The 22128-nt window shown below is 42.4% G+C and overlaps 1 protein-coding gene across 4 annotated transcripts in view; it reads left to right on the top strand.

The window, feature by feature from the left end:
- LOC149307015 (PR domain zinc finger protein 10-like) overlaps positions 1–22128 on the top strand; it is an 87175-nt gene that overhangs the window by 5342 nt on the left and 59705 nt on the right. The window contains exons 2-4 of one of the 4 annotated variants that reach the window (XM_089537612.1): positions 17480–17714; positions 19038–19220; positions 20790–20954. In XM_089537612.1, the coding sequence (XP_089393738.1) occupies positions 19128–19220; positions 20790–20954 (258 nt within the window). In that variant the 5' untranslated portion in view covers positions 17480–17714; positions 19038–19127. Of the gene's footprint in view, positions 1–17479; positions 17715–19037; positions 19221–20789; positions 20955–22128 lie in introns of those variants that run through there. The other 3 variants (XM_089537614.1, XM_089537611.1, XM_089537616.1) reach the window with 3 other exon arrangements.

Below are 22128 nucleotides of genomic sequence, written 5' to 3'. Positions count from 1 at the left end.
TTTGCCATAGCTGCATCCTGTGGAATTATGGGACTGGTAGTTTGGTGAGGCAATGGAGCACTCTCTCTCTGAGAGATCTAAATGTCCTTCCCTAAATTGCAAACTTTAGGGTTTTAAAGGACTGAATCATGGCAGTAAAGGTGGAATAATAGCACTATAATTCTGCAGTGTGAGTGGGACCTGTGGCCAGATAGTAATCCAAGATGGTATGTATGCAGTCTAGATCAAATCTGGCCAAACTATGATAATGGCAACTTTAACTGTAGCACCTTTTCTTGCTATTTTGCTGGTATTGTGACACTTTGATCCTGATTTAGTTTGCAGTCATATACATACTTACATAGGATTAAGTCCCATTGATCAAGTGTTTGCTTCTGATCCTGAGCAGACATATGTACACTTGCAATGTCGAGCAAAGACTTTGTGGCGCGTTGTGCTTTTTGGACCGAACATGCATGGACAAAAAGATTTCATTTACAGAACGCTAGTGGGTGGAAACCTAGTGGTATTGCTGGTATATGTCTTATATTAAATTTTGTTAACCTGCTGCTTGTTGTTTGGCTCCGTGGAAAATAAACCCATTATGATTTCCTTCATATTAGCTTGCACCGTAGCAGCCAAACACCTTTCTAATGTGTTTGTGACCACCTGCTGTCATTACCAGCTGTGCAAACCAAATTGTTACAAGCTTGTGAAGCCAGCTTCAGAGCAAGGCTCTTTTAAGATCAGGGGTTTATTTATTTATTTCCTCGGTAGAGGACATTAATAGACTTGCTTGCCAATTCTGTATGCTGCATGAGTATTGGAGAATAAATTTGGAAATGCGGCTTTCTCTTCTAGTTACCTTTATACTTCTGCAAGCCCTGTGCAGATCAGGTGGGACTGCATGGGATGAACAACAAGCTGCTTTTCACCAGAACTGAACAGGGCAAGAGCTAACCATGCCAACCATGCATTACAGTCAATCCTCCTTATACACTGTTTTTCTATCCACAGATTCAAGCATCTACAGCTTGAAAATATTTTTAAAAAGTATGACTTCCTGATAGCAAACCTTGGTTTTCCATTTTATTCAAGGGATGCCATTTTGCTCTGCCATTGTATTTAATGGGACTTGAGCACCCACGGATTTTGTTATCCACAGGGGATGCTGGAACCAAGCCCCAGCAGATAACACGATCCCACTGTATTTTGTGAAGTCAAAGGCTTTCATGGCTGGCATCCATAACTTTTTGTGGGTTTTTCAGACTATGTGGCCATGTTCTAGAAGAGTTTATCCCAGACGTTTTGCCAGCATCTGTGGCTGGCATCTCCAAAGATGCCAGCCACAGATGCTGGTGAAACGTCACGAATAAACTCTTCTAGAACATGGCCACATAGTCCAAAAAAACCACTGTATTTTGTTGGATTCCAAGGCTTTTACCGCACAGTACATTATGTTACATAATTTTGGCAGTTGCCTTAGAGACACTGGAAGAGAACAACGAAGCTTTCCTCTTCTTCCTTTGTTTTTAACAGCAGCCATGTCCCTGGCACATTTTCCATGGGATGCCTTAAACCTGAAGCAAAACAGAGAGAGCAAGTGAGAATTGCAATGAGATGCCCTTTAAAGGCTGCAGCTGCACTGCAGAAATAATCCAGTTTGGCACCACTTTAACTGTCACAACTCAGTGCTGTGGAATTCTAGGAACTGTGAGACATTTAGCCTTGGCCTGATACAGACAGGCCAAAATAAAGCTACTTCCGGTCACTTTGGAGGTATGGTGTTTCAATGATGCATGCGTCCTAAGAATCCAGAAGCCGCACCAAAGCCAAAGGACTGGAGTGCCACTTTGGTGCAGCTTCCAGACTCTTAGGACGCATGCATTATTGAAACACCGTACCTCCAAAGTGACTTGAAGTAGCTTTATTTTGGCCTGTCTTTATAGGGCCCTTCTCTGTCAGAGAGCTCTGGTGCCACAATAAACTTCAGATTTCACGAGTCCATAGCAGTTAAAGTGGTGTCAGACTGAATTACTTCTATAGTGGGGATGCAGCCCTAGTCTATATAGTTCTTAGAAAAGATAGGCAGCTTAAAAGCAACAGCAAGCAGCATGCAGTGCTCCTGTTTGGTGCTCCTTTCCCCCCCAATATAACTACACACCACCAATGCTGTATTGTTTAAGATTCCCTCCCTTTCTAAATAACCTTTTTACGTCTGCAAACCTTGTTTCCCTCTAGCTCTATTTGGACTCCCCAGCTATCATAATGTTTTTCCCCAAAAGCTTTATTCCTTTTTTTTTTTTGAAAGGAGAACAGCATGAAAAAGAATTAATCCAATACAACAAATAATTACACATAATTACAATTACCTTGCAGTTCAAACCCATGAAAACAGAGCCCACGTCCTATGCAACCATTGCCAATCTTTTTGTTTTGTTGTTCCACCAAGCTGGGGAGAAAAGGGGAAACGGGAGAAACTGGGACATTTTAAAAGCATCTGGAAAGGTGGGGAGAGAAAGGATTAACCAGAATTGTCATTGCCATCAGAATAGTAGGAGTGTATGAAGTGCACTTAGTGTTCAAGTGACAAGATGCCTTTAGACGCTAATCTGTTTCCAGATCCCTACCATTTCATGCATTCTAGTATGACCAAGAAATAGAATTCAGATGGAAATGGTCAGATAATGGGATTACTGATGCAGAGAAAACAACGGTGGGGATGGGGCTGCCCTGTCATCTCACACTGCCCTTGTGTGCCCAAATTCAGGTGTCATGTAAGTGAATGGTTGCCATTCATTCCTATATGAGAAAGTAGAGTTACTGTTAAGTATTTAGAAAATTTTTTACAACAGGGTCAAAACCTGCCCAATGTTCCTAATGTTGGATGACTTATCCAACTGTTAGAGAACAGGAATGATATAGTCGGAGGTTCTAGTCATGTCTACGTAGAGAACACACATTATGTTCCAGAAATCTCTACAAATACAGTACATAGATAAGTCTTCGTGCTATACTGGTGTCCTGTTTGGAATTTTATTCATAAAGCAATAATAAAGAAATTGTTTATATGGTCATGTTGTTCAAAGACCTATGATGTAGGAGAGCCTTAGCCCGACTAATTTGTTAAAACATACACACATACCCCATTATATAAGTTGCCCAGGTATCGGAGGCTATTTCCTATCACAGGGATATGTTCTTTTTTAAACCATATGCCCACTTTCTATTTCTGTCCCACATATGGTATATAAATTCTGTAGGTGAACACTGTCTGATTATTTCCATGCACCCAAAAGCCGCAAGCTCAGAGTTTCTTGAAACAACAAGTGTGTTTGATGAATGTGAACACAGAGAAGAAGCAGCAGTTGTGACTCAGTAGTCAATGAGGTTATAAAGCAGGACCACTTTCCAGCACTTTTCTTCTGCGAGAGCATATTTGTGCCAAAAACCTCTCAGCAAATGCATGGACTTACCTTCCTATACATACTGTGATAATTATATTAAGTGTGGGATGTAGCTTTTTGCAGGTATTTGTGGTGCTGTGTCTAGGCATAATGAGCCACTTTGCTTTGAAAGGCTGCATGGCGACCCACAGCATCATTCTATAGAAAACTCGCCTCTCCTTCAGTATCCAGGCCTTGGCGATGGCAACGTGGCATTAATAGCAATTGTCAAGCTTATAACAGGGATCCCTAACCCATGTCCCTGCCATTCCATATCCTGGGGTTAAAATAGATAAGTCCTGGTCTGTACATGTTGAACAGGATAATGCTTTTGCTTAAAATAGTGGCTTTATGACACTGTGTCATTGAGTGACGATTGGTACAGTTCCAGGCCTGTCTTACCTCTGGGTTGCTGTGTACACATAGATTTTATATATTTGCTTATTCTATAAATTCTTTCTTTTGTTTTTAGACTGTATGCCGCAGGCAGGCTTTTATCTGTATTTTGCTACTTACTATGTGCAGTGCCGTTTAAATTTACAACGTTTATAAATAAACTTAATAATAATAATAATAATAATAATAATAATACACAAATGTAGATCTATAAGCTGGGTGAAATGCAGAGATGTACACGGAAGGTTTTTCTTATTGCTGTGATCCATACATTGATGGCATAATATTCTATCTCCTTCCTAGTTCGTTTTCTTTATTGAGAATTCTTTTGTTATCAGGAGACACTAGTTGGGGACAGTTCTGGCAAGGCAATTTCATGACTGCTGCTTCCATCATTGATCTAAAGTAAATTATCCTTTCTTGTTGACACCTGTCCACCACAAGTTTGTTTGGAGCAAGCGCTTGTGGAACTGAAACACGTTCCTGAGTCTCACTACTTGTAACACAAGACAATTTGAATGATACCCATATTTCTTTGATGGTGACAGAACCTCCATGGCCCTTGTTGGCTGAGATTTCTTTATAATGTGCTTTGGCATTCTGTGTCACAGAGTTAGCAATCCAAAAAAAAAAAAAAAATCTTGCTACTATCTGCTTGACCACTCATCTCTAGCTCCTAATCCTGTCTTTGCTTATCTCTTCTCCACCTTGCCATTGGATTGTTTTCATCCCACTCACCTAACCAGCATTTGCCTCATTCTCAATTGTCTTTTAATGGATTTTTCTGATAGCACCCATCAGCTAGCAAACATTTCCTTGGGGGCATTCTTGGCTGCTAGACCAGTTTTTGGTCTTCTCCTTGGATGTTTATATGGCATCAGGACAGACTTTCCCCCCTTCTATAAAGATCATTACACCATTGATGACTTTGGCCTGTTACAGACTGCCAAAATAAAGCTGCTTCGGGTCTCTTTGGAGGTATGCTGTTTAAATGATGCATGCATCTGAAGAATCCGGAAGTTGTGCCAAAGCTGCACTCCAGTGCTTAGGAATGGAGTGTGGCTTTGGCGCGACCTTCGGACTCTTAGGACCCATGCATCATTTAAATAGCATACCTCCAAAGAGACCCGAAGCAGCTTTATTTTGGCAGTCTGTAACAGGCCTTTGTCAATCTGCCACTTTCATTCCCAAGCTTCTCAGATCTGGAGCAGCTGTTATATGAAACTGAATTCCACTTACCTGACCAGCCTCATTTGCCTCATTCCCAGTTGTTTAGGGTTCTTTAAGACGAACCTGTGCCTACATCCGAATGGTTAGCTCCACCTTGAGTCTGAATAGTAAGTCAACACTTAGGCAGTTTTTAGATGTATACATTGCTTTGCATTGGCATACAAAGACTAAAATGAACACATATGTAGCATTATATCCAAATGCATCAAAAGGCTGTTTCATACTTTCCACAAGCAAGTACACTGGTTGCTTTTATACTTACTTGTCTAATGGTTCACTTTATAAGATGTGAAAGAGAGATGCCTATTTGGAGACAGGTGGTCCTATTTAATGGACATATGCTTAGAATTCAGTACATTCAACTGCATTTTTACTTGCATGCATCTTCTCACTTCCTGCTTTAATGTATAATTCATGCTACACACTGAATATGCATTCTTTTGCCATGTGAATTGTGAATGAATCCTAAGTCATAATGGAAAGAAAGACAGGAGAGAGAAAGCCTATATGTCTTTTAAGGATCCCTTCTGAGTGAAGGTTTCCTTATTGACAATGAAATCCTCTACCTATCTGCTCAGAAGTGAGCCCACTGCTTTCAGACAAGTTTCCAAATAAATCGGAATGAAATTTCCAAATAAATACATGTAGGACTACAGCCTGAACCCATCTTTCTTTTCTTTCTTTTTCCAGATCAGAAACAAAATTAAGGAGAATGATCAACTCGGAAATATTATTAAAACGAATAAACAGTTCCACCGCAAACACCTTTTTAAAAATTACTACAAAGGTTAGAATTTGAGCTAAACACCCAGTAAAGGCTGGCAGCCTTATTTATTTATTTATCACTCATGAGCTGTGACTCTTTGAAAGAAAAATGACTTTTCTATATAATAGGTTTGGTGATAAAAATGGCAAAAAGCCCATTTTTCATTCTCCAGATCCAGACTCCATCAGTTCAATATATGTCTGAGAAGATTTATTTTCAAATGAAATTTCTCAAACTTGAAGGTTGGTGAAGTCAGTACCTGAATCACTCCAACAACAGCTTAATGCATAATAGGTTCTTTTAAAAAAAGATCCGCCTAATGCATTTTATAATTTCCCCAGTATCTGCACTGGATAGATTGGTCTTTCTTCTCAGTTGTCTTGGTTCATTCATCCCTGAAAAAGAGTACACTTTGGCATTTATAGACATTGGATCTTGTCTTACTGCATCAAAAGGAGAGACAAAATGTATAGCTTTATTGAAACCCAAGACCACCACCCAAATATTACTCCTTTTTGTTGTTAACTGCCCTCAAGTTACTCATGGCGACCCTGTATTTGAGACATCTCCAAGCCTCCCTGTCCTCCACTGCTCTGTTCAGGTCCTGTAAATTCATACCCGTGACTTCCCCAATTGAGTGTATCCATCTGGAGTAGGGTCTTCCTCTCTTTCTACTACCCTCTTAATTTCCTAGCATTACTGTCTTTTCCACTAATTCATACTTCTCATGATAGGGCCAAAATATGACAGTTTCAATTTGATCATCTTGGCTTCCAGGGAGATTTCAAGCTTGATCTGTTCCAGGGCCCACTTGTTTGTCTTTTTGGCTGTCCATGGTATTTTCAGCACTCTTCTCCAGCAACTGACCTCAAATGAGTTGATTTTCTTCTTATCTGCTTTTTTCACTGTCCTCTTTTCACATCTGTACATGGCGATGTACTTAGGAGAAGAGGCAACTGTTAGAACAGAATTTGGGGAAACAGAATGGCTCCCATTTGGCAAAGGGGTCAGGCAAGGCTTCATTCTATCATCCTAATTTGTTCAACTTGTTGATACAGTGGCTTGGACAATTCTAACTTTAGTGCTCAGTTGTATATCTTTACTCTTTAGGATCTTGTCTAGTTCTTTCATACCTGCCCTTCCCATTCCTAATCTTATTTCTTGGCTCCAGTCACCATTCTGATCAATGTTTGATCCTAGGTACAGGAACTCTTTAACTATTCAATTGTCTCATTCTCTAGGTTGAACTTGTGCATTTCTTCGATGGTCATTATTTTTGTTTTCTTTATGTTCAGGATTAAGACTGCCTTTGCACTTTTTTCTTTGTCCTTTGTCCTTCCACTGTCATTGTTCCAAGTCTGTGATGTTTTCCACTACTAAAAGCCCTGGTGGCGCAGTGGTTAAATGCCTGTACTGCAGCCATTCACTCGAAACCACAAGGTTGCGAGTTCAAGACCAGCAAAAGGGCCCAAGCTCGACTCAGGCTTGCATCCTTCCGAGGTCGCTAAAATGAGTACCCAGACTGTTGGGGGCAAATTAGCTTACTTGCTAATTAGCTTACTTGCTGTTCACCACTATGATCTTTGGAATAGCGGTATATAAATAAAACAAATGATTATTATTATTAAAATGGTGTCTCTTGTGCACATCTAAGATCGTTGATGTTCCTTCTTCCTATCTTCACTCCTTCTTCTTCTGAGTCTAAACCTGCTATTCTTATGATATTTTCAGCACACAACTTGAACAAATAAGGATGATAGAATGAAGCCTTGCCTGACCCCTTTGTCAAATGGGAGCCATTCTGTTTCCTCAAATTCTGTTCTAACAGTTGCCTCTTGTCCTAAGTACAGATTTTTCATCAAAACTATCAGATATGGGGGCACTCCCATGATTTTAAGAGCCATCCATAGTTTTTTGTGATCTATGCAGTTGAAGGCTTTCCTATAGGCTATAAAACACATGCTGGTTTTCTTCTGGATTTCCTTGCTGCATTCTATTAACCGTTTGTAGTGTGTTCCCTAGTGCCTCTACCTTTCCTGAACCTTCTTTCACCTCTGGGATTTCTCTCACCATGTATGATTGGAGTCCATGCTGCAGAAGAATTTTGAGCGTAATTTCGCTTGTATGGGAAATTAACGCTATGGTTCTATAATTACTGAAGTCTTTTGTGTCTCCTTTTTGGTGGTTGGGGATATATATATTGATTATTTCTAGTCTATTTTCCACCGTTTTGTTTTCCACATTTCTTGACATATATTAGTTAGCACTGGAGTTGCTTCTCTTTGTGTGCATTGTAGTGGTTTTTTACTATTCTATGCTGTTTTTTTTAACTATTCTTTAAATTCAGTATTTCTGTTAATCTTCTCTAAAGCCATCCTACCTTCCTGCTCACAATAAAAGTTCAAGTAGCAGGAAGCTGTCTTACAAAATCGGGGTCTGTTGATAGAGGACTAAACAGAACTGTTCTGCTAAATCAAAACAGTGGGCGTATATGGAACAGTATCTATACAGTGGGCCCTTACCTTTGGCGGGGGATCCATTCTGGAACCCCCCCCCCCCCGCATAAGGCAAAAATTGCATATGCTTGAGCCCCATTGGATATAATGGGGTTCATGCTCGCAGAGTGACCGTGCGCGAACGCCACGGGTGTGTGCACCATTCACCCTTTTGCCATGGCATAAGCTGAAAGCTGTATCTAGTATGCCTGCATATGGTGTGGGCACACTGTATTAGGACCAACCACAATTCTCCAGCAGTGTACAAGTGTTCATGTTCCTCAGAACCCTTCACCAGGAAAGATGATAATGAATCAGAGTAGACTATCACACTACACTGTTATGTTGCTGCATCTTATGGGATCCTGGGGTTTCCAGTTTAGGGAGGGACATTAAGAATTCTCACCCAGAGAACTACAAACCCCAGAAGTCCACATGAGACAGTCATAGCAGTTAAAGCGGAATATTGGCATTATAACAGTGTGGTGTGATATTGACCTGGCAAATAAGGGGAGAAGGAGAAGTACTGAAGTCCAAATACTTGGCTAAAGGTTTAAGCCATGGGATTTGTCCCCAAGATGGAAAATGGAGGCTTGATGAATCAATGGTCATTGTGCAAATATCACATATCTAACACCCAATATCTGCTTGGGTGAAAACAAAATGATGGGTCTTCATTTCTGGAAATGGTAATGAATATCTAATGCTTGGGGTCCCATCTCCTCACCGCCACATGTCTTTATTCCTCCCAAGCCATTTTCCTTTGGTGACAAAACTTTGAGACTGGTAGACTGAGGGCAAAGATTGTTTGATTTACTAATCTTTCTCAATGGCTCTTGGAGTTTTCTTTCTTGTAAACTAAAGAATGAGGAATAGCAGCCGCAACAACAACAACTACTACTAGTTTAATATTAAAAAGGTGGCAGACGATTCTACGCCCCCTTTTACCACTGCCACCCTGGAAAAGTTTATGATTATCACTATCCTCTCCACACTTTTTCTCCACTCTTTTCAGCCTTCACACACAATTTGCCAGGGGAAATTGCAGTGAATGCTTTGGACCGGACAAAATAAAAAGCAAAACAAGATTAATGATAAGCATCCACAATTTCCCATATGTTCTTACTGAGATTTGTTGCGTATGATGAGGCTAAGACATAATATTATAAGAACTGGTTTTGAACTAGTATGGGTATTGACCACAGAGATGGAAATGACTGGTAGTTATGTCTCTCTTGAACAGCCTTTGATTTGGGGCAGGGATTTGGTTAGCCTTGTTTTTCTTCTTCTGAGTGACAGGATGAAGATACCTGCACTAAACCTGAAAATTGTAACAAACATTTGAAAACCATAGCATATTGGAAATAGAAATAGATTTCCAGTTTCCAGTTTATTTCTTCATCCTTGATTTATTTTTTAAATTTCAGAACTAATACACCAGGTTTTTTAATTAAACATTTTCTAGAAAAACTTCTGCATTTTAAACCTTATATTTCAAACACAGGTTTGAATCTAATGTATGATACATGCTTTAGTTTCCCCTTCATCTTTCCTTTGAACCGAACTTCAAGAGTTGGGTGAGATTGTTTTTGTGCAGAGCCTTTCCATAAGCAAGGCCTTGGAACTGGTAATACGGGATTGAATCAAAAGTACCTTCCTGACACAGTGTAAAAACAGAAATGGGAGAAACATCAAAAGAGATGAGCTGACCTTCCGGTATAAATTGGAACTAGGAGGGAGAAAGAATGGATTTAATAGAGTCATTGGCCTGTTACAGACTGCCAAAATAAAGCTGCTTCGGGTCTCTTTGGAGGTATGCTATTTAAATGATGCCTGGGTCCTAAGAGTCCGGAGGTCACGCCAAAGCCATACTCCATTCCAAAGCACTGGAGTGCAGCTTTGGTGCAGCTTCTGGATTCTTAGGTTGCATGCATCATTTAAATAGCATACCTCCAAAGAGACCTGAAGCAGCTTTATTTTGGCAGTCTGTAACAGGCCTTAGTGTGGCAAAAACTGCCACTGACTATGATAAAGTTTTGGAAGCACCAAAAAGGTTTAAAAGTTCACAGATTACAACTTTTAAAACGAAATCCGCAGGGATTCTTAAGAAAGAGGCAGTTTCCTCCAGTTTTCTGAAATGACAAGGAGCCATTGAACATTCTGTATTGAGATGATGGTGTTCCTATCACAATACTTTTTCCTAAATGCTCCAAGCTCTTCATATATACCATTTCTGTAACTATTAGCAACGACTCTGTTAATTAATCACAGAACAAGATGTTAAAGAATTCTCCCAAGACAAGATTGCACTCAATTTAAATCAGATTTTCTCAGTGTAAGTAAGGAAAATGTACAGGCCTCTTTTTACATCTTAGTGTTTTGTTTGTACAGCCTTCTGTCAGCATGACGTTGCTTTCCTGCTTCAGGATGATGCCACAATGCATTTATATCCTCTTTCCACTCGCCTGCCATTTGTTGAAGCAGCCTGTAATGTCATCAGCCTTCTGAGCTGATACAGTCTCTTACTCGCATCACGCTTACGCTGCTACCTTGCTGTAGGAGGCTATCCTTAGGGATGCTGCAGACCTGCAAAGGATTGGCTGATGTGGCTGCATCACTCTCACATTGCAGCAAGCGGCATGCGTTTCTCCTTCTGATACAACACAAGCTGTCACTCTGACATCCTGCTGTTGGCGTTCCGCGTTTTGCCATGGTAGCTGTCAACTGCCTGCGTGCTGTATAGAAATAAAAAGGAGAAATAAGCATAAAGGGTACCAGCAAGGCAGTTCACAAACCGAGCGAATATTCATCTACTGCATCTGTTGACTTGAAAAAGAGACAAATTCTAAACCCTTGAGAATCTGGAAAAAATAAATAAACCATTTCAACGTAATGTTAAGGGATTTTAGAATCACATGGAACAGCTGTAGTCCTAATCTGTTCTGATACACCTGCTTTGTTTTCTCCAACGTCTGTACCGACTTGGTTCAATAGTATTGCGGTACTTTTTGGCCACATCAGATAATGAAAGCAATTCTGAGACCACAAATTTTATTTCTGTACTTTGACATTTCCCTTAAAAAAACCCGATGGGTGCTTTATGAGTCAATGTATCTATCAGTCATGGAAGGTATGTAAACCAAAATTGTGTATGTGAACAAGATTTGCATCCTTTGTGAAAGTAACCCAAAGTATCAGTGGAGAGAACTGAGCACAGCAATTTGATTTTTTAAAATAAATAAATAAAAATAAAATGTTACTGTATTTCTCAAAAGAAAGGAACTAACAAAAATGAAAATAGAAGATACAGTACTGCAAAAAAAATTGTATTGGATGCACACTTCATCTATGGTCATATTTCTGTAACAACATTTTGTTGAGGCATTGTCTGAGCTGCAGATGATTTCTCAAGTGGTTCAGCATGGAGCCGATCCTTTGCCAGCAAGGCAGGTTGCTTAGACCATAGGTCCATGCAGGCATTTACTTGCAGTATGGTTAGGGCTAAAGAGCAACAGGATGTATGTGGGTAAGTAAGCAAGCCCAGACGTCTTTTCTCAGATCTGTTGTTGAGTGTGAAGGTCTATATTTGTTGTTATTATCTGCTGTCAAAGTCTACTTCCACTTTTAGTGATCCTGTGAATGGGAGACCTCTTAAGTCATCAACTTCTCTGTCTAGGTCTTGCACTCAGGGCCATGGCTTTCTTGATTGAATCAATCCATCTATAGTGTGATCTTCCTCTTTTCCTGTTGCCTTTCACTTTCCCAGGCATTACCATCTTTTTCAGTGAGTCATATTATCTCATGATATATCTACAGTATGACAACCCGAGCTCAGTCTTCTTGGCTTCTGGTGAGAGGCCTGACTTGATCTAGAACCCATCTATTTGTCTTTTTAGCAGTCCATGGTATCTGTACAACTCTTTTCCAGCACCACATTTCAAATATGATGTTTTTCTTCCTGTGAACTTTCTTCATTGTCCAGCTTTCACACCCAAACTAGAAATGACTTAGTGGTTTGATTGCTGGAGTAGGACACTGGGAGACAAGGGTTTGAATCCTGGCTTGGCCATGAAAGTCACTTGGCTGGGTGACTTTTGGCAAATCACACATACTCAGTTACAGGGGAAGGCAATGGCAAACCTGCTCTGAAGAAACCTGCCTAGAAGACCTTGTAATAGGTTCGCCTTAGAGTCACCGTATGTCAGAAACACTACAACAACAACAACAACATACCATGAATGATCCTGATTTTGGTATTTAACAAAGGTCTGTATGGAGTTTTACGTATATTTAGCTGAATGGCTTGCAGAGCTCTGATGATATGGAACCCTGTCAAGCTGATTCCATATACAAGTCCCAGCACTTAATGCTTAGCACGTAAAATGCCTGAGATGGCAGAGAAAACTCCATAGTAACACAGTATGTTTGTAAATGTCCCATATCCATTTTAGGCCTCCATGGTTTTTAGCCAGGTGCTTGCAAAAGGACACAAGCCAAAGTATACTTCGTAGCTTTATAGGATCCAAGGATATCCTGTTGGCTCCTTGGGTCATCTTATGCTGAATGGATACCTGTTGTGTCCAACCATCTGCAGGCCAGCTGTTTCTTTTACACTACCTACAAGCTTCCAGCATGGTGTAGGAAATAATGTGTGTAGTCCTTGTTGGCCAGGTCTCTGGTTTGAGCCCTTAACACTTACAGAGGCCCCTAAAATGAGATTGCTAACACAGATGCCCTGTTGGGTAAAAAACTGACTTGTTACTGCAAAAGATGAAATGTTTAAAGAATATTGACAGTATCTCATCGCTTAGTTTTTCAACATAATACCCTCAGGTCCAAGGGATTACACCATATGTACCAGAAGGAGCTGATTTTCAGCCTGCCGTGTTGACTAACAAAAGTGAATGTGAAATTGAAGGGGTTTCAGGAGCAATCTCTGGTGCATTGCAGGAGGCTGAGGCCATAAAATAAAAATAAAAATCTCACTGGGGATGTAGAGACTCTCTGGTCTGGTTAAAGCTGTTTTTGATCCTTGCAGCACTGTTTTCCCCATAATGCCTTGGCATACTGAGATCAATATCTTTGGGTTTGCTACTGATGAATCTAGACTTGCCAGGTGTTCCTCTTTTCAAGGGAGTGCCCATAATTTCATTCCAACAGTTGCACCCGTGCCATAAACCTTAATGGATGTCTCTTACCAATGTCACAGCTTTCCTGAAACATATACCACAGACTACCCTATTCTCTTCAGCGTCTCTTATGTCAGGACAAAATTAACTTGGCAGCCTTTGATCTGTTGCTAAGCCTGAACCACCAAAACAGAGGCAGCATCTGGCATTATAATAAAGTATACAATCCATTCATATAAAGAAATCAGTACTGTGTTGTTTTCAGAAACCGATATAGTTGATTTTTCTAGCGTTCTGCTGAGAGACATTACAGTTTGCCTTTCCTACATTATTGATTTGATTCTTCTGTAGAAAAAAAAATGTAGGAGTTTTATAATTCTGGCCAGATGAATCGCAAGCTCAGTCCTTGTTTTTCTCCCCCCACACTCCTTAATTTACAAACCAAATGACATTATGTGGGCATAAATTATGTCTAAAAATAATGTGCATTTCAAATTCAAATGGGTGGAGGAGTCAGCGAGGAGCCTTCTGCTTTCTTTCCTGCGCATTGGCCAAGGTTCCCGCCAGCCAGTCAGTATAAAACAAAGTTAATTGGACTTGCTGAAAATCAAATGGCCTCAGCCTTGCACTAATTCCTAGGTCTGTGATTTAATAATGACACTGGAGAGGAAAGACTGGAAAGGTGCTGAATGACTGTCTGAACCAGTCGGCGGAGCTGTAAATTAAAATAAATAATAATAAATAAAATTTTTATTTATACCCCGCCCTTCCGAATGATCAGGGCGGCTAACAAAGTGCACCGAAGCGCAGACAGAGTACAAAGTTAAAAACAAACACGATATTATCAATCCATAAAAACAATAAAAAAACCCCTTAGCCCAACCTCACGGCCACGAGAGAGGAGGGAGGCCCACAGGATGTTTTAAACGGGGAATGCCTGATTAAATAGGAAGGTTTTTAAGCCCTTCCTAAATTGGGCCAGGGTAGTGGATGAGCGGAGCTCCGTGGGCAGCGTGTTCCAGAGGGCTGGGGCAGCTGTGGAAAAAGATCTTCTGGCCGTAGCAGCCAACCTAGCCCCAGGCACCTTCAGGAGTTGCTGCCCAGATGTTCTGAGGGTGCGAGGCGGAGTGTACGGGGAGAGGCGGTCCTTCAGGAATCCTGGACCCAAGCCATTTAGGGCTTTATAGGTAATAACCAACGCCTTATATTGTGCTCGGAAGCGAATGGGCAGCCAATGGAGATCTTTAAGCACGGGTGTTATATGGCTGGTCCTGGGAGCACCAGTGACCAGCCGTGCTGCCATGTTCTGCACCAGTTGCAGCTTCCGAGTTAGATATAAGGGTTGCCCCATGTAGAGTACATTACAGAAATCCAGTCTCGAAGTTACCAGAGCGTGTACAACAGTTTCAAGGTCCCTCTGGGCCAGGTATGGGCGCAGCTGGCGAATCAGCCGAAGCTGATAACAGGTGCTCTTGACTGTCGCATTCACCTGAGCAGTCAGGTGAAGGGAAGAGTCAAGAAGCACCCCCAGACTGCGCACGGAGTCCTTCACGGGGAGCGTGACCCCATTCAGGACAGGTGGAACCACCGTCATTCCTGGACCAGGGGAACCTATCACTAGTACCTCCGTCTTCTCTGGATTAAGTTTGAGTCGGTTTTCCCTCATCCAGCCCATTACTGACTCCAGACAGGCCACGAGGGAAGAGACGCCATCCCCGGTCACTGCATCAGTCGGAGACATAGAGAAAATAATTTGGGTGTCATCAGCGTACTGATAACCCCGCGCCCCATGTCTCCGGATGATCTCTCCCAGCGGTTTCATGTAAATGTTAAATAGCATGGGGGACAGAATGGCTCCCTGAGGGACCCCAGTTTTAAGGGCCCGCTCACTGGAGCACACGTCCCCCAGCTGCACCATCTGGGACCTCCCAGAGAGGTAGGAACGGAACCACTGAAGCGCAGTGCCCCCAATTCCCACCTCAGCCAGACGCCCCAGAAGGATACCATGGTCTATGGTATCGAAAGCCGCTGAGATGTCCAAGAGCACCAACAGGGACACGCTTCCCCTGTCAATGCCCAGACGGAGATCATCGACCAAGGCGACCATGGCCGTCTCAACCCCATGACCCGCCCGGAAGCCAGTTTGAAATGGGTCCAGATAATCCGTTTCATCCAAGACCTCCTGAAGCTGAATCGCAACCGCCCTCTCAATCACCTTCCCCAAGAATGGTAGCAGCGACACCGGCCGATAATTATTATGAACCAGGGGGTCAAGGGAGGGCTTTTTTAGGATCGGTCTTACTATGGCCAATTTAAGATCCGATGGAAATCGCCCATCCCTGAAAGATGTATTTATTATCCGGCGTAACAAAAGTGTCACCGCCGGTCCCCCCTGGGCCGCTAACCATGAGGGACAGGGATCAAGAGAGCAGGTTGTTTTCCGAACACTTCCGAGGATCTTGTCCACATCCTCGGTACTCACCGACTCAAACTGATCCAGAATAATACAGTCTACGGAGGCTCCGGACACTTCTACCCTAGGTTCTGCCATAATGTCGGCGTTCAGACCTTCGCTTATACGAGAAGTTTTATCCACGAAAAAGTCGTTAAATAAGTCGCAGCAGGCCTTAGAGGGTTCAAGGATCTGGTTCAGGGCGGGAGGGAGCTGAGTTAGCTCCCTGACCACCCTGAACAACTCTGCTGGACGCGACTCCGCGGACGCAATACGAGCACCACAGAACGAATTCTTTGTTGCTCGTATTGCCTCTCCATAGTCCTCTAACAATCGGTCTAGGAGAGTCTTGTCGCTTAAGCGAAGGTGTTTCCGCCAACGGTACTCTAGCCGTCGCAGAGCCCGCTTCCTCGCCCGGAGATCTTCCGTGTACCAGGGCTTGCGTTTGGAAGCGGGCCTGAGAGGGCGCTTGGGAGCGATTCTGTGTATAGCCCCAGAGAGACCGGTATTCCAGATACCGGTAAGGGCATCAACAGAGTCGCCGTCATTTCCAATCGTGAGCCCCTCTAAGGCTTCTTGGAACCTCTCAGGTTCCATCAGCCTTCGAGGGTGGACCATCCTAATCGGTCCACCACCCCCGGGGGGGATCTGGGTAGAAGCCTTGATTTTCGCCTCCACCAGGAAATGATCCGTCCATGACAAGGGGGAAATGTCAGCTATTTCCACCCACGGATTTTCCGCCTCCGAACAGAAGACCAAATCGAGAGTATTACCTGCGCAATGCGTGGGACCCCGTATCAGCTGGGACAGGCCCATGGCCGCCATGGTCTCCATGAATTCCCGAGCCGCACCAGGTGGAACAGAGCTTGCCGTGAGGGAGATGTTGAAGTCACCCAGGACAAGAAGCCTGGGCGTCTCCAACATCAGCTCAGCAACAAGCTGTGTCAGCTCGTTAAGGGAGTCCGCTAATGCACGGGGTGGCCGATACACTAACAGAATCCCTAGACTGTCCCTAGCCTTTAGGGTCAGGTAAATACACTCGATATAGGTGGTCTGTCGGAGGTGGTTCCTGGTGAGGGGCACGGTGTTCCTATGCACCAAGGCGACTCCCCCCCCCCGCCCACCTAACCTGCGCTGGTCCTTCACCGAGTACCCGGCAGGGAGGGCCTGAGCCCACACAGCATCCCCTTCAGGCCCCAGCCAGGTCTCAGTAATGCAAGCCAGGTCACATTTAGAGTCCTCCAGGAGGTCCTGGAGGATGTGGGTCTTGTTATTAATGGACCTGGCATTGCACAGGAGCAGCGACAGGGTTTGTGGCACGGTTGGAATGACCCTCAGGTCCTTCAGGTTGGGAGGGGGACAGGAAGGCGAGATAGATATGACGCATCTATCCCGTCTTCCCCTGGAACGAAAGTCCCTTCTCCCACCGCCATACCTCCCTTCTGAGATTCCCAGTGGCAGATTGGGATGCTTGGTTACAAGCGCAAGGGGGTAGATAAAGCCGTACATGGAAGTAATTTGTCAAGATTCTCGAGCTTATGGAAATTGGACTTTAAGCTTCATGTTTAATTCTCTGTCTTTCTCAGCAGGCCAGCTGCAAGGAGGGCCTGCACATGTGGAATGAGGAAGAAGAGTCACTGATCAGAGCAGCCAGATGAATACTGAACTAGAAAATTAAAGCAAATTAATTAGGGATCTCTTTTTAGCACACAGTGACAGTTCCCATGTAATGTTTCTTCTTCATGTGATGGGTTTTGAAAGACATCTAATGGGTGCTTGGACAAACCAGTTATTTGGGGATCCCTTCCAAAGGTCATGCATGTGAGTGAAATATTGTATTAAACCGGTCATTTACAAAATTTTAAAACTTGATCTTTTTTTTTGTTATAGTGGGATAATGTGCTCTGTGAAATAGCATAGGGTAGCTCAGTTGTGTGTGGGGAAAAATGTACCACAAGCATTATTGCTACAGAGCACCCCCTCCTGGTCAGCACAAATGCAAGTGTTGCATCTCGAATTTCCTTTCAAAACCGATTTTGCATCCTCTGGAATTTAGGTTCAGGTGCAAGATTCCTCAAACTGGACTGTCACACCTAGAATCATAGAATCATTTGGGGAATGCTAAGAATGAAGATACTTGTTTGCAATCTTCATTGTCTTCCATGACTGATTGACAGATATTTAGGAATGGTGGTAACTGGTGGTGTCCAGGTCATTTGGACGATGAATCCACTCTGGGTTTTTGTCCGAAAGAGGCATCCAAGGTGCGGAACCTATTTGGGGATGCAATATGTCCTCAACATAGAAGCCACCATCTACCGCTGCTTAGGACATGAAGTAAGGAGGGGAATAATTTCATTAATTTCTGAAACACTCCTAACATCACTGTTCTTTAGAATATTATTATTTTGTCTCTCATCAGGGTTACTTCATGACTTCATGTGCCTGTTTTTGTCAACAATCTTAAATACACTTACTGTCAACTGCCAGTTATTATACAAAGCACAGCATTGTGACTTTCCCTCCAAAAAAGATGGTGAGCTTGGTATGTCTAGGAGCACACAGCCATTAGCATTAGACCAAAATTTGAAAGAGTATCTTTTTCTTTGGTCTACAACACCCAGAGTATCTCATCCAGCAGGCTCAGTGGGGTTTGCACAGTATACCTTGCATATATAGGACAATGACTAAAGCATCTCTTGGGAAAATAACCAGTGTTTGATCACATTAACATAAATGACAATGTTCATTTTTAGCACCAGAATGGCAAGCTGTCCATCACTGTAACTGACCAAGGGGTGAATGTGGGAAAGTGCCTGTATATTTTCAGAAATCTGGAGTTCACTTGGGGATATCAATGAACCTGCTGCTCCTGGCGATTGCTTTCAGTGTCTAGTTTTGTTCCCTTTTCACTGTAACCATGACCCCACAGAACTGAATGGGATCCATGGACAACTGAATTAATTACTTTCTGAATATTCCAATGCTAAAGCATGACAGAGCCACATGAACTGGATTTTTATTCACAGTAACTACAATAGCTGGTGGGTAGGGAAACTTCATGGCTCTTTGTAGGAAACACCAAATTTACTGTGCTTTGATATCTCCTCTCTCTCTCTCCCCCCTTCCCTTCTTTCTCTATAGGCATGGTACAGAAGATTATCTTGTCTCAAAACATAGCAGACAGATGAATATGTTCAGGCAAGCTCAGCGTCTGTAATCAGCTATAACACTATGGAGCCCCACAGCAGAGACGACATGGACTTGAAAGAAGAAAGCACACAGGTGTGGTCTGAATCAGCTGAGCAGGAACAGAATACTGCTCAGGTGATTAGAAGCAATAGTATTTTAATTCCTAATTTTCACAGTGTCCATGTGCAAAGAGGAATTTCCTAATATAGCACATCTTGCTTTTTAAAAAAAATAGTTCGTGCAAGAACATTTTTCTTAGTGAATATTTGGGGGGAAAGCCTTTCTGGTGGATTTTTGCACAATATAAAATTTTACTTGAATCTGCCCATTGTGCTGTGAAGTTTTACCAACGTTTTCAGGTACCCAAAAGGAAAAGCTTGTAGTGAAGTTAGTTGAGTCACGTTGACGATGCCTCCAAGTGAGGCTTTTATGATACCTGTCACTTTCACTGAATTTTAGGGCAGTTTATATGTTGTCATCTTCCATTTATAATTGTTTTCCTTACAATTCATCCTTCTTCCCAAAAATCTGTCAAAGAGGAAAAATGGAATAGCTGCTCATTTGTTTTGATTGTGCTGATAGAAGTTGTCTATCTAGAAGCAGCCAGCAGAAGAATCAAACCAGCATTATGGCCTTATTAAATTATTTGTTGTTGCAATGACATATTATTGTTTTCACCAGTTGTACAGAAGCTTTCCTATTGGTGAAGAGTTGAATAAATGTGTCAAATGAGTAATGTAAAAATCATAAATACACATCCTCCATGTAAGGAATCTTCTTGACTGGTAACATCCAAACTGGATGTTGACTTTTCTTGAGTGGGAAGAAGTCTAAGAGTGAGTCCTATCTCAGTGGAGCTCTGCTTGAAACCAAGGCTTGCCTGAACCTTGAGGCAACTTGTGGTTCTGGTGTTGGTTTCAAGTTCTGTCCTCTAGTTTGCTCTCTGATCTTGATCACTCTTCAGTTGTGGCTCTTGGCTTGTTCTCTGGTATAGTCTTCTGCTTTGGCCTCTGATTTGTTCCTGATTCCTTCAGCTCCTGATTCAAAATAATGTATATGGTCTGGGAAAGAAAATGGAAGTGGAACCCAGAGGCATTTATATATGAACCTTCTACCTGTTAAGCCATACCATCGGGCAGCAATCACAAAACAAGAGCAAACAAGTGATACCATTTCAGGGATTCTTGCAGAGAAGAAATACTACATAAGGGAGCCAAGATATTAAAGCCATTGATGATGGGTGATAACTATCTAATTTGCTTTGTCCAACTGTATTTTTTTCTGATAAAAGATTTTGTACTTTTAATAGCTGCACAAGAGGTAGGAATTCAACCAGAACGGTTCCATCACCTGCGGTACTTGCATGCCAGCAAGTGCTGTGTGTGGTTTCCATGTTGCTGATAAAGTCACACAGGCTGTTTTTAGAAAATGAGATAGCAGTTTAATAGATTACATTGATTTTGGTCTAAATACTCCAGTTTAACTCAGTTTTGGACTGAGCAGTTAGTAGTTTATTGCCTGTGCCTGGTTTTCTCTGGAAGTGGTATCTTTGGTTGTTGTTTCCCCTTCAACAGCCTAGACTATATCTGTTGACGGCAAATGTGGCAGTAACTGGGCTCCATCATTTCTTCCCATAAAGTTTCTGACTAGATGCCTCCATGCATTTATTGTTGACATTTGCTCTCCTTTCCTCCCCCATTCCAGGTCCACTTTGTCCCTGAAGCGGGAGCTGTGGCCCAGATTGTGTACAGCGATGATCAGGACCGTCCTTCACAACAGGTGGTCTACACAGCTGATGGCACATCTTACACCTCGGTGGATACGTCAGAGCATACACTGGTTTACATCCATCCCGTGGAAGCCACTCAGGCATGTGACATCCCTCACCCCCGTTTCTGCCTACTCATGGCTGCAAAAAGAAATAATTTCATTCAGGATGGGGGCCAGCTGGCTGTCAAACTGTGTGAATGCCTAATGGCTTTCAGCTGTGTGCAATCATCTAACCATTGGCAAAAAGGGAGCTTGGACTTTTCGTTCTAAACGAGAGTGCAGATGTTGTAATCAAAAGCTCCTGGTAGCCTATTGAGTATGAAGCCCTGTCCATCTTGTTTCCCTGAAAGGGGGAAAAATTAAGTCTATTTTTCTTCAAAAGACAACAGCAGTAGCCAGTGTACAATTTCACAATCCGTGGCATTCTGTAAAAGATGGGAGCTCCTAATTAATCACTGCTTAAATCCTTATTTTTGCAGCACTGTGAAGGCGACCGCTAATGAACCATCTAGTTTTCTAAGTATTGTGCTAGCCCTTTGTCTCTAAGTAACCAAACCTATTCATTTACAACCATGGTTTTCAAACTTCCTTTCTTTAAAGAATGTCTCTAACATTGTTTTGTTTGCCAAGGAACCCAGTTTGTCTTTCATGTAGTCCTTGTGCTTTGTAAGAGATTTTGGAACATTTCTAAGGTGTAGGTTCATAGGAAGGAAGGGAGGAGGCTAACTTAGACCATCAGTCTAGCTAAGAGAGTAATGTTTGTACTCAGGTGGGCAACTATGAAGGGTCCAGGGTACCATCTCTGGACTTAAACCTTCTGGGGCCACATGGACTATTAAAAATGTAAAAAGAAAGAAGTCCATGTTTGGTTTTGAAAACCAGGTATTTTGTTTACATCAAATCATGCATTAAGGAACTTCAACCTATTTTAAATGCTGAATGCCACTCCTAAAGGCTTCCAAGAGAATCAATTCAACCCTTTCGGGGGGGAAAGAAAAATAATAGTCTGGAGAATCTGGAGGGGTTGTGGGCCACAAAGCAAACCTTGTGGGGTTGCATGCAATTCCAAGACTGCAAATGACCTTCCTCTGATTTACATTGGCTTGTAGCATCAATTGCTCTAGAGTCTTTTACAGCCCTGAAGATGCTAAGGATTGAAACAGATGTTTTGCATGCAAAACCTGTGTTCAGCTATGCACCTTTTTATGCAGCCTACTGGCCAGGCATGCTGCATTTTCACCTGATTCATATGAGCTGAGAGTACAAGCATATA

Source organism: Sceloporus occidentalis, unplaced genomic scaffold (genome assembly GCF_023333645.1).
Source record: "Sceloporus occidentalis isolate IW3139 unplaced genomic scaffold, rSceOcc1.0.p SCAF_9, whole genome shotgun sequence".
NCBI lineage: Eukaryota > Metazoa > Chordata > Lepidosauria > Squamata > Phrynosomatidae > Sceloporus > Sceloporus occidentalis.
The sequence above is the reverse complement of the archived record's forward strand: the minus strand, read 5'-3'. Positions and strand labels throughout refer to the sequence as shown.